The 13,381-nt window shown below is 38.6% G+C and overlaps 1 protein-coding gene across 1 annotated transcript in view; it reads left to right on the plus strand.

Moving 5' to 3' along the window:
• Positions 1-13,381, plus strand: part of LOC308515452 (phospholipid scramblase 2-like) — a gene marked incomplete at both ends in the record, with an annotated part of 90,875 nt that overhangs the window by 43,390 nt on the left and 34,104 nt on the right. The window contains 2 exons of the mRNA XM_081086032.1: positions 2,634-2,854; positions 5,321-5,482. Of these exons, the coding sequence (XP_080942158.1) occupies positions 2,634-2,854; positions 5,321-5,482 (383 nt within the window). The remainder of the gene's footprint in view (positions 1-2,633; positions 2,855-5,320; positions 5,483-13,381) is intronic.

Here is a 13,381-nt window from a genome sequence, read left to right on the forward strand (position 1 = left end):
TGCAAATTAAAAAACTACAATTAGATACCACCTCATCCCTGTTAGAATGGCTATTATCAACAAGACAATAAATAACAAGTGTTGGGGAGTTGTGAAGAAAAAGAAACCCTCATTCACTGCTCATGTAAATGTAAACTGGTACAGCCACTATGGAAAACAGATGGAGGTTCTTTAAAAAATTAAGGATAAAGATATCATATGACCCAACAACCCCTCTTTTTTGTATCAACCTGAAATTTTTGAACATTTATTCTCAAAGTCACATGCACCACTATGTCCATTGAAGCATTATTCATGGTGGCTGAGACATGGAAACAGACAAAATTTACTTCAATAGATAAAAGTTGGTACATATATACAGTGGAATACTATTCAGACATAAGAAAAGATTAAATACTCCCATTGGAGACGACATGGATGGACCTTGAGAATATCATGTTAAATGAAATAAGTCAGACAGAAATGTTGAAGACTCATATTATTTCACTTATATGTGGGATATAAAACTGAAAACAGAAAATGAACAAACAAGAAAAGCAAACAAACAAAAGTTCATAGACCCGGATAACAGTATAGTGGTTACCAGAAGAAAGGTGGGTAGCAAAGGGAAAAGTTGGCCTAATATATGGTGATGGAAGATGATTTGATTTTAAGTTGTGGGCACACAATGCAATATGAAGATCATGTATCAGAGAAATGTGCATTTGAAACCTATATAATCTTATTAACCAAGGTAACCCTAATGCACTTAATAAAAATAAAAAGATAAAAACAAAATATATTTAATATACCTTAAAAATATAACCAACCATAGAATTCTATGTTGTTTTTATTTATTTATTTTTAAGTAACTGGAAAGATATTTAGAGATTGTGTAACACCATTGATCTCATTTTACAGATAAACAAGCAGATTTTTGCGATTTAGCTACTTAATGAAACACATAGATAATAGATCCCAAGTCATAAAACTGTTTGTTTGTTTGTTTGTTTGTTTCATGAAACATTTGACTGGCAGATGTTGAAATCAAGGGTTGTTCTTATAAAGGCATGAGAGGCCCAGTGCATGAAATTCGTGCATGGGAAGGGGGGTTCCTCAGCCTGCCTGCACCCTCTCCAATCTGGGACCACTCAAGGGATGCCTGACTGCTGATCCTGCAGGGATCGGGCCAAATCCGGCAGTCGGACATCCCTCTCACAATATGGGACCCCTGACTCCTAACCACTCGCCTGCCTGCCTGCCTGATTGCCCCTAACTTCTTCTGCCTGCCAGACTGATTGTCCCCTAAAGGCTCCCCTGCCTGCCTGATTGTCCCCAACTGCCTTCCCCTGCTGACCCAATCACCCACAACTGCCCTCTTCTGCAGGCACGGTCACCTACAACTGCTCTCCCCTGCAGGCCTGGTCGCCCAGAACTGCCCTCCCCTGCCGGCTATCTTGTGGTGGCCTTCTTGTGGTGGCCATCTTGTGACAACGTGGGGGCAGCCATCTTGGGATGACGTGGGGGGAGCCATTTTGTGATGATGTGAGGGCATCGCACGAGGGCCTGAGGGCCACCTAGGCTTTTATTAGTATAGATAATCCAGGGCCTATGTGAGTCAGAAGAAAGACACCTGAGGGAGGTCATGGTGCTAGACTTGCACAGCATGTCTCTATCTGAATGAAAGTCCATCCACACACATATTAGAGAGTAATTTTGTCTCCATATATTTATTTTAATCACTTGTTATTTGGATGGCTTCTGACATCCTATGACCCAAGTTAATGAGGGCTCTGAACAAGTGGGACCAAGAATTGCTCCTTCCTGGCTCTAAGCAAGGAGAGGTTTCCATTGTGTGGTTCAGCTGTGAAGATTTCACTAAGATACCAGGCAGGTGTCAGTATTTAACATATTTATTTTTCTCCTGTGAAAAGATTAGCCCCTATAAGATACAGTGTTCACTTAAGATGCCAGTGATCTAGATATCCTATGAGTTGCAGCCTGGTTGCCAAGCACCTTACGCCCTTGTCTTATACCACCTCCCACTTCTGAACAACTGCTGCATTAAACAAGGGTGCCCTGGGCCCAGTGTGATGTTTTGATTCACCTTCTACTTTCACATGTGCATTGAGACTAAACACCTTCATTACCTTCCCTCACACAGTGCAAACACTAAGCAATGAATATGGTATAAAGTAAAACCACAGCCAATTTATTTTATATCCTATTTTACAGAGCATAAACATAGCAATAATCCTCTGTTCCCTCCTTAATTGAATATCTGAAAACTGTATCAAGCAAGTGGACATATTCTGCATACACCTAAGCACGATTGTGACCATCTGCAGCGCAGCCCATTCCTTAGCAGCTAAGTCTCCCTTTCTGACATGACTCTATGGAATTAGGAGGATATGGGTTTTCTTTTCTATGTCTTACATAGATCTCATATTTTATACTTTCATACCCTCTCCTAGTTCTCTTCCTTGGCTATTTTTCTCTGCCTAGATCATCTCTAAACACCTTTTCTTTTCAATCTCCCAATGTGACATGAAGTATCATCTAAAGTAATATCTGAAAATATTTGATTTTAAATATTTAGATTAATTATATTTTTAAACATAAAGTGATTAAGATGTCCTCTTCTTTATTTTCAGTCATCATACATATTGAAACAAATAACAAATATGAAATTAAGAACAGCCTTGGACAGAAGATTTACTTTGTCACCGAGGATAATAATTGCTGTACCCGAAATACTTGTGGGGCTCATAGGCCTTTTACCATGAGGATTCTTGATCTTATGGGCCAAGAAGTTGTAACTCTGGAGAGACCACTAAGATGTGGCTATTGTTGTTGCCCCTGCTGCCTTCAGGAGGTCAGTGAGTATTTATCCAGGTAATATGTAAAGTAGTTCGACAAAAATTATCACCCTTTCATTGAACCTGTATAATCAAATGAGATTTTCTAAAATTTGGTCCGTGAACTATTGTTTTATGCTTGAGAGTAATTGGGAGAGGAAGGGTGGCAGGTGAAAAATAGCGAGCAGTTAGGCCCCTGGCCCTGAGAAGTTCATCTCATGGGAATGAGGTTCTGCTCAGAGTCAGACTTTGGGGAGAGTTGAGAAGATAAAGCATGTTCGTAAAGTCCATTACTTTAAATGACCATGAGAGGTCTGGCTAAAGCCAGAGGAGGGCACCACAGAGAATATCCTAGGATACAATTCCAGGATCAAGTGTACAGAAGAATGAAGAAAAGAACAGATATGTCCATCTCACAATTTTGGCCAACCTATTATGGAAGAAACCTAGGAGATACCACCTTTGAGAAATGCCAACTCCTGTGTTCTTAAGTTCCCCATTTAAAAAATAATATATTTGTGCACCTGTAATAGGTATATGCTAGGTGTGGGTACCTTCAGTTCTATAAAGGCCAGGTGTCTATTTCACATTACTTGTCAGCTCACTGGTACAGAACATGGATCTCAGGGGAGGCACCAGGGAACTGAGCGCGTACAGGAAAGTTGGTTTTTGCTTGTATCCCTACTGGCCTGAGACCAGCCCTTGCCTGGTCAGTCATTCCAGACAAGTAGCTGTAAGACCAGGTCACAGACTGAGTTACAGGCACATAGATATTTGAATTCTAAGACTGCATTTATTTTCTAAAGATAACTGAAGTTATTCCTACTGAATTATGTTGTGTTTTGTCATTTAGCTTAGGTATAACAGTATCTATCCATAGGAATACCTGAGGAAAAACAGAGTTTGGTGGAATATGCTCTGAATGTAAAGCGCACAATAATAAACATCATATTATTGACCTTAGAAAATAGTTTAGGACAATGTCACTTACACATGAGCATGCTGAGGAACTCCCTAGGTCACCCCGCTAATAGCAGAGCCAAATTTTCAGGCCCCAGTTCCTTTCCATTATAGAGCCATCGCCACTCAGATTTGAAAATTTCACCAGCAATCACGATTCTATTCATACATCTAAACCACTGTTTTTATAGGAGTTTGAGAAAAGAGTTCCTTAAAAATTTCAACAAGTTTCATAAGTATGGAAATTTTTAAATGTACAGGTCGGGAGAGCAATGCTTAAGAGTGGAGTCTATGCATGCAGCCTGTCCGACTGTGTGACTCATCTTGTCTACTTTGCAGCTAGAGAATCTGATACAAGTTAGTTAACTCTCTGTTCTTCAGTTACTTTCTCCATAAATATGAATAATAGCACCAATCTGGTGTTTGTTGTCAATTAAGTATTGCGTAGAACAGTATCTTTTACTTAGAAGTCGGCAAGGGAGGTGAATAGACATCTTTTCCAAAGAATTAATAAAAGTGGCCCAAAGATGTTTGAAAAGTATTCAACATAACTAATCATTAATAAAATTAAAACCAAAACCACTATGAGATGTCACATTACCCCTATTAGAATGGTTGTTATCCAAAAACAAGACATAATTTGGCAAGGGTGTGAAGATAAGGGAACACTCATACACTGTTGGTAGGAATATTAATTGTTACAGCCATTATGAAAAAACAGCATATGATCCACCAATCCCTCTTCTGGGTATATATGCAAAGGAAATGAGGTCAGGTTTTCAAAGAGATATCTACATTTCCATGTTAATTGCAGCATCAATTACAATAAACAAGATATGGAAATAACCTAAGTTTTGGTTGATGGATTCATGGGTAAGAAACATGATATAGATATAGATATATAGATATACACAATGGGATATTATTCAGCCAAATAAAAGAAGAAAACCTTGCCATTGAGACAACATGGATGCACCTAGAGGCCATTGTGCTGAGTGAAACAGGTAAGAGAGAAACAGACAAATGCAGTATGGTATCACTTACATATGGAATCTAAAAACAAAAACAAAAAACACTAATTCATCAAAATAGAGATTTAAATAGTGGTTGCCTAGGACTGGGGAGATGAGGATAGGGAAATGTTGGACAAACTACACCAACTTTTAGTTATAAGAGGAATAAGTCCTGAGGCTCAAATGTACAGCATAGTGAGTATAATAATACTATGTTGTATACTTGAAATTTGCCAAGAGAGTAGGTCTCAAGCATCACTATATGAGGTTACTGATGTGTTAACTAACCTGATTGTGGTAATCATTTCACAATGTATATGTATATCAAATCATCACATTGTACACTTTAAATATATCACAACTGTACTTGTCAATTATACCTCAATAAAACTGGAAAAGAAAATTATTGCCCATTCCAAAAAATGCACTTAATGAATGAAAGCTCTTATTAGACATGAGTGACGATGATTATGACAGCAGTGATTACACATTACATATATTATTTTACAGATAAAAATCTATGCTCCTCCTGGTACACCAATAGGTTATGTTATTCAGACCAAGCACCCGTATGTGCCTAAGTTTACAATTCAAAATGAGAATAAAAAGGATATACTAAGAATTATCGGTCCATTTTTTGCATGCAAATGTTGTGGAGATGTTGATTTTGAGGTAAGAGATATGATAATTTTTATAAGATTTGAGGTAAGAGATGTGATAATTTTTACAGGATTTCCTTACATTTTCCAAATGTAGGGAAAATATAATTTTGTGGGAAGTTACAAATATATTTTTAAAAATGTGTATACTAATTCTCAAGCGGGAGACAATGTGCTCATATATTTAACTTTGGTCAGAAAGGAAGTTATTAATCTCATTGAGCTTCAGTATTGATTATGCTAAGTCAAAAAAAGAAAAGTGGAACCCTGCACTCAAATAAATATAAACAAAACAACTAATATTTCAATGTGGTGGTTTCTGTATAGAGGTCCTATACATTATCCGTTTTGAATAGAATGTTAGCCTTGTCATCTAACCTTTGTCTGACTGACAAAGCCTTAATGATCCTTCCTTAGTCTGAAACACAGGCTGCCAGTGCTCTTGGCCCTCTTCAGAAGGTCTGACATCTTTGAGTTCCTACAAAAAGCCCAATTATGCAAAGAGAGTTTTCAGAAATATAGTGTAAGATGTGCTACCCAGTTATGCTTCTCTGTGTTCTCTCCTTTACCTTTGTATTAAATTTGATTGTTAGAAACCACAATATATCTGTATACTTACTACATGGAGCAATTTCATCACAGCAGTTTTCCAACAGATGGTCTAGCCTTAAGTCCAAATTATTTAGTAGCAAATATTTAAAAATCAGGAAATTTTATGAGCTAATCTTGACATGATTCTCTTGGAAAATCATAAAAATCTGTTAAACTGGGCTCACATTTTCACAGAAGGGGCAAAAATATCCTACAACTAACTGAGCATGGATGCTCTGCCACTTTCCCAACTTCCACAGGCTTTCCAATATTCCCTTCATTTTTTATATTTCTTGGCTGACTTCCCCAGCTATGTGATTTTTCAATTCTTCTGTTAGATCCTGGTTATGTAAATATTAATTATTTCCTCCATGGATTTAACAGGCTCATGACAGAAATGGACAATTCTAAGAAGACACACACAATGTAAAGGCTCTTTTAAAAAAATGTATCTTTATTATCGGAAGTATCACAGATGTCCCCCTTTTTTCCCCACTGCCCCCTTCGCCCTGCACCCACCCACCAGGCCTTCACTGCACTTTTGTTTGTGTCCATGGGTTAGGCATACATGCATATAAATTCTCTGAGGAATCTCTTCCCATCCCCTATGTGGAATATATATAATGTTTATGTTTGTGTGTGTGTAATATGCATGTGTAAGAACTTTATATAGATGTATGTAAAATGATCATTCCTTATGTAGGATATGGCATATGTATCAAAGATCCAGAGGAGTGGAAAGATAATTACTCATTTGGGGAACAATATTAATGGAAGTTTAGCTGTCATGTATTTATTTTGGAGAAATTGGTGAAACTAAAAATATGTGAAATTATTATAGTTAATGCTAAGGAATTTAGATTTCATCCAGCATGCATTTGCAATAGAATCATTAGAGCATTTATTATATGTAATAAATTAACTTCTATGCATCTAGAATGATGCGAACTAGGTACCATCTTTCAGAGATTTGAGAAATGATCATTTGAGTCAATTTCTTTTTTTATATCAAACAAAATAGACTCTATTTTTTATGTTTTCTTTTTAACTTTATTTTTTTATTGTTGACACTATTACAGATGTCCTCATTTTCCCCTCCTTTGCCCACCTCCACCCAGTCCCCTACCCTCTGGCCACCACCACACTGTTGTCTGTATTTATGGGTTATACATACATGTTCTTTGGCTAAGCCATTCACCTTCTTTCAACCAGTCCCCTCTCTATCCTACCCTTGACACTTAAATTAGGATTTTTGAGTATGAGGGACCACAATGGAATATGGACTACATCATGGTGTCAGTGGTTATGAAAACTTGGGGTAGAAAAGAGATAAAAGCCTGAACACAGCAGGGGTTGTTCCATAGGAAGAAATAACTCAGTGATATTTTATAAATATATTGAATGGACTGCCTCATAAATTTGATGTCAATTGAGAATGAAAAAACATCTGGAGATGAATCTATGTCTGAGAATTAAGAAGCTGAAATAATGTGTTTGGCAATGATAAGAATCTTGAAGGAGAAACAGTTGAGTTTCTCCTTCAAGCTACTGATTTTTATTTGAGTCAAGTTGAGTTTTAGGTATGTAAAGAAAAATATTGGAGTGTTTTCACATACACATAGTAGTTTAAGCCATGAGAAGATTATCCCAATGGTGTGGAGAAGACAATAGATTCTCACCTATATCCTGTAGAGATGACAAGGGAATCTGTCTCCTTCCAAGACTCTTGGTAAGGGAAAAACATGTACACATTAAACTGATATCCCAATCCAGGCCCCTTTATGAATTTGAAATCTGAATCCACACCATTATTATGGTATGTTTAGGAGTCTTAATACATAGAAATAGATCCTGAGTGGCAGGATCAAATGGGAAAGCACTCTAGAAGGAGATTAATCACCAAATAAACCTGCTATTCTTACAGAGGAGGGGGAATCTATCTTTACATTAACATATTTAAAAATTGCATAATTCCCTAGGAACCAAGAATAAACTGCATGCAATAGAATAGCTTGCAAGCATACAAAAACACTTAAACAGTAAAGAGACTAAACAAAAAAGGGAAGAATTATACCAATAATAAAGGACAGGAGTATTTGAAGATAAACCAAATAGAACCTCTGAAAAAGAAAAATAGTCATTAATAAAACCTCATTGGAAAGATTGAGCTGCAAACTAGATACAGGTGAAGAGAACTGGATTATCCATATTTGGAAAATAAATAGGTGAGGAAAGCATTATAAATTTGAAGGGACAAAATAAAACTGAAGGGAGATAGAAGAAAAAACTACTCTTCCATATGTCAAAGAGGAGCTACAGTGAAAGAGAATGCACTGAGATGCTATTCAAAGAGATAAATGACAGAAAGTTGCTAACTTGATACCATGCACCCTCAGATTCAAAAAGTACAAAGAGTTCTGTGTGTGAAAAAAAAAACACACAAAAACCTGACACTCATATATAACTAAGGTAAACAGGAAACTTCAAATTATAAAAGAAAATATAAAATATGCAACTGTGGGGTTCCAATCAAGATGGTGGCTTAAGTAAACATGGTACTTGAATCCTCCCACAATTATATCAAAATTATAACTAAATTAGAATAAAACCATCATTCACAACAATTTGAAATCTAGCAGAATATAAGTCCTGCAACTAAAGATATAAAGAAGAAGCCACATTGAGGAGGAGCAGAGAATCTTTGCAACTGATAAGTTTGGGGACAAATCCCTCCCACTACGTATGAACAGCAATCAAGGCTCAACTACAACAAGAGGGTGTACACAGCCACACAGAGGGCACATCTGGAGTGCCAGACTGGGGTGATCAGGGAGGCTCTGCCACTGGACCCTGCAGAACACCAGCTACATAAGGTGACTCTACCAACCCCAGGTAATATAGCCAGTACATAGAAGGAAACACAAGTAGGCAGGAAAAATGAGGAGACAAATAAATATGTCCCAAATGAAAAAGCATAACAAAATTCCAGAAAAAGAACTAATAATAGAGACAGCAGTTTATGAAATTCAGAGTTCAAAACACTGGTTATAAGGATGCTCAATGAATTTAGGGGAAGAATAGATGGACTTAATGAGAAGTTCAACAAAGATAGAAAACATGAAAAAGAAGCAGTCAGAAACGAAAAATGCACTGGCTGAGATGAAGAGTACATTACAGGAAATCAACAATAGAGTGGATTAAGCATAGGATCAAATTAGAGATTTGGAAGATAAGGAAACAGAAAACAGCCAATTAGAACGTCAAAAATAAAAGGGAATCCACTAAATGAGGATAGTATATGGAGGCTTGGGACAACTTCAAGTGTACCAATGTTCAAATCATGGGAGTGCCAGAAGGAGAAGAGAAAGGTCAAGGAATATAAAAAATGATGACAGAAAACTTTCCTAACTTGCTGAAGGAAATAGTCATACAAGTCTAGGAAGCACAGAGATGAACCCAAAGAGGCCTACACCAAGACACATAATTAAAATGCTAAAGGTTAAAGACAAAGAGAGTATCTTTAAAGCAGCAAGAGAAAAGCAGTGTTACCTACAAGGGAGCTTCCATAAGACTGTCAGCTGATTTCTCAACAGCAAGCAGTGGCAATAAATATTCAAAATGATTAAGAAGTTACTCTACCCAGCAAAGCTGTCATTTAGAATTGAAGGACAGATAAAGAGCTTCACAGACAAGAAAAAGCTAAAGTAGCTGTAAGAAATAAGGCAAGCCCCCCAATCCAGGGGTCCTGATAGAACACAAAACATACTCGGGAGCCAGGCAGCAAGGCAAATATCTTTACTTCTACGTAGAAGGGTGTGCACACATGGTATGAAAGCACGTGCACACCGAGCAGGTGGTCTGTTCGGCTTTATAGTCTCTGACGTGCATGACCTGTCCCTTACTCTTGATTGGAGCTCAGGCGCACAGTCTTTCCTGATTGGCTAGTTCAAAGGGAGTGGTTGGCTTTTGCTGTTTCAAGATGGCGGCTTCCAGGGGTGCTGCAAGCCAGTGGCCAACATGGTGGCTGCCAAGTCATGCAGTCCAAAATGGTAGCTGTCTAAACTGTTCTTTGGCAGGGAAGATGATTTGTTTTTTCTCACAACTCCCCCTTTCCTTTATTTAAACTCTTTTCTTCAAAATTGACTGACATTCATTGACTTTCATGCTTTACAGTGTCTAGGAGCAGACAAATTTGCTGTTTGGTCAATGCGGTTTCAATTAACCCTTGGATAAGAACCCCTATCCCCATACATGGGATGATGTAACATCCCATCACTATAACTTCTAATCAAAGGGGTGAATGTGGACACCATTGCTCTAGTGCAGTGATGGCGAATCTATGACATGCATGTCAGAGGTGACATACGAACTCATTTTTTTGGTTGATTTTTCTTTGTTAAATGGCATTTAAATATATAAAATAAATATCAAAAATATAAATCTTTGTTTTACTATGGTTGCAAATATAAAAAAATTTCTATATGTGACATGGCACCAGAGTTAAGTTAGGGTTTTTCAAAATGCTGACACGCTGAGCTCAAAAGGTTCCCCATCACTGTTCTAGTGCATCAGAGAAAAGACCTTGATCCCAGGTTCCAGCTCACTCATCACTAAAGCTGTCAGTGCCTGTGGGGCCTCAGTGATGGTCCATCTGCTGTGTTGTCAGGGATGAATGTACAACACTGGCCCCCAACATTACACATATTTCTCCTTTTTCTGTCGAAATCAGATCCAAGGCCAACCTACTCTCCCAGGTCATCCTGCTGCTAGCATCTGGCTGCTCAGCTATCCCTTTAACTGCGTCTCAAGTATAGATAATGAGCCTTTGCTGGTTATAGTAAATATAATTAATCCAGCCACATTCTTGTTTACAGTGGGCCACCAGAACAGGACAGACTCAAATCCTGCAGCAATCTGATTTCTAGCCTTAAACTCCTTTGGCACGCCTCCTGGAACCACAATGGAATCTGTGTATATGTGAGGATCAAAGCAACCCCCTGGACTCTCTCTCCTCTTCGTAGTCTGTCTGTCCATTGAAAAAGGTTTATGATATGCCAAAGTGAAAGCAATAGCCAATTGTATCAGAGCGCAAGTTCCACTCCAACTGCTGGGCAAGGCCACAAATCAGAGTCCCTCATGACACCACCAGACATCAGCACGGGGTATTGACATTGCAGCATGATTGCCTTCTGAGGATACTCGGCCATTTATGCATCCAGATAAATTTCTCATAAATCCCAAGCACTGTTTCCTCCTTTGAGAGGCAGAATGTATAGTTTATGTCAGAGGACAGGGCTAGATGATTTGGAGGGGGAAGGTGGGTCCTTGCTCTTTACCTCTGTTGAATGAGAAGAATAGGGAAAGAGTCTTACAGGAAGCGTTTCCCCAGGTGGTTTCTTCCTGGTACAAAGCAAGCACACATTCCATCCCGTTACTGTCTGAGATCCATATGAATGGAAATGGGACCACTTGGGCCTCTAGCCTTCTTGCTGCACCAGTGTAACAGCCACTTTTATTTAGAGAGCGTACAGAATATTTAGTCCATTCCACCCTGGCATTCGTTCCCTTATATCCTACTTCTCTTGCATGGTGGTGGCCGTGGCCTAGGGGATCTTCTCCTGTGATCTCTACCCCTAAATCTAGTTCTAGCCAATCTTTTGACCTAAAGGTTGAAATATCCAAGTCATTCAAGTTATCTATAATAAATAACTGGGTAAGCATGATCCAGGTTGTACACATTTCTCCAGCCCACATTGTAAGCCTCTGTAATTTTCCAGATTCCTAAAGCAAATAGAGCCCTGTACATGATGGGTATTAAGAAAACTCACAGTTTTTAGTGTCAATTTCAAGGGGATATGTCCTATATGGCTGTTCAAGTTGAGGCGTGTCTGCCCTTAACCTCGGTGTGATGGGTCCAACCTTTCTCTGCAGTCTGAATAGCAGTCTCTGTGGTAAACAACACATGTTGGGTCCTTCCCAGAAGGGTTTCAACTTGCTTCCCTTACAAATCTTGATTAGAACAAATGTAGTCTTCCAGTCAATGGCGATGAACCAGAAACTCAAGAGGGCTTTGGGTCAGGAGGCCTTCTAACCTGAGAGAGATTAAAGTAGAAGTGATACCCAGTACATATTTCTTAAGAAATTGGTCCCTAGTTTCCATTGTAGGAAGATCTTGAGGCATTCCAGTGTCTATTAGAATCACCTACACCCAACTCCAGGTTAAAAAAACAATAAGACTTTTCTTAAAATTCAAACCTTAGGAAGGTTGTCAAACTTGATTTTACCAGATTAAATATTAAAGTGTATTAGACAGAAACAGAGGCTAGCAAACTTCAGTTCCCATGATTAAAAGATGGTCTCTTATTTATTAAATACCTGTTTAATATAACATAATTATTTTATATAATAAAGAGGTAATATGTAAATTGACCACCACACCCTCGCACAAGATGGCCTTACCCATGTGGTCAAAAGATGGCCACCACAAGATGGCCAGCAGGGGAGGGCACTTGTGGGCAATCAGACCAGCAGGGGAGGGCAGTTAGGGGCAACCAGGTCAGCAGGGGAGGGCAGTTGGGGGCAATCGGGCCAGCAGGGGAGCAGTTAGGCATCAATCAGGCTGGCAGGCAGAAGCAGGTAGAGGCAATCAGGCAGGCAGGCAGGCAGGCAAGCGGTTGGGAGCCAGCAGTACCAGATTATGAGAGGGATGTCTGACTGCCGGTCAGACATCCCCTGAGGGGTCCCAGATTGGAGAGGGTGCAGGCTGGGCTGAGGGACAACCCCAGTGCACTAATTTTGTACACTGGGCCTCTAGTTTTATTAGAAAAGAACTGACCAAAATAAAGCTTATTTTCTAACTTCATTTGTCCTTGGGTGTGGACAGCAAATGACACTAATTGGATTTCTCCCATCAGTCTCCCTGAGTACTTTGGCATAAGCTATTTACCCTCTGTTTAGGGAGGCAAAATACAAATCATTGACTCTTTAAGTGTCCTTGGTTTAGGGAAGATATTTTCTAGATGGCTCCAAATTGCTGTTTTACTATTTCAGCTTTCCTGTTCTGCTTGTACTGGTTTATTTGCCTATATCATTTAATCAATTTCCTTTTAACATTTCTTTTTATAAGCTTCTTATAACTTCCACAGACATTCTTACAACTTTCAAAAACATGTTTACAACTTCCAGAAATAATCACCTCTATAAACCACTTTTTTTCCCTTTAAAATGCATAATCATGCCTCAGTCTTTCCATTACATATTTCTACTCTAATAGTCTTTCTTTCTGTCATACCATCAGCAAGTTGTACAGACCTTTTCTTTC

This window comes from Myotis nattereri (genome assembly GCF_964212035.1).
Source record: "Myotis nattereri genome assembly, chromosome: 3".
Classification (NCBI taxonomy): domain Eukaryota; kingdom Metazoa; phylum Chordata; class Mammalia; order Chiroptera; family Vespertilionidae; genus Myotis; species Myotis nattereri.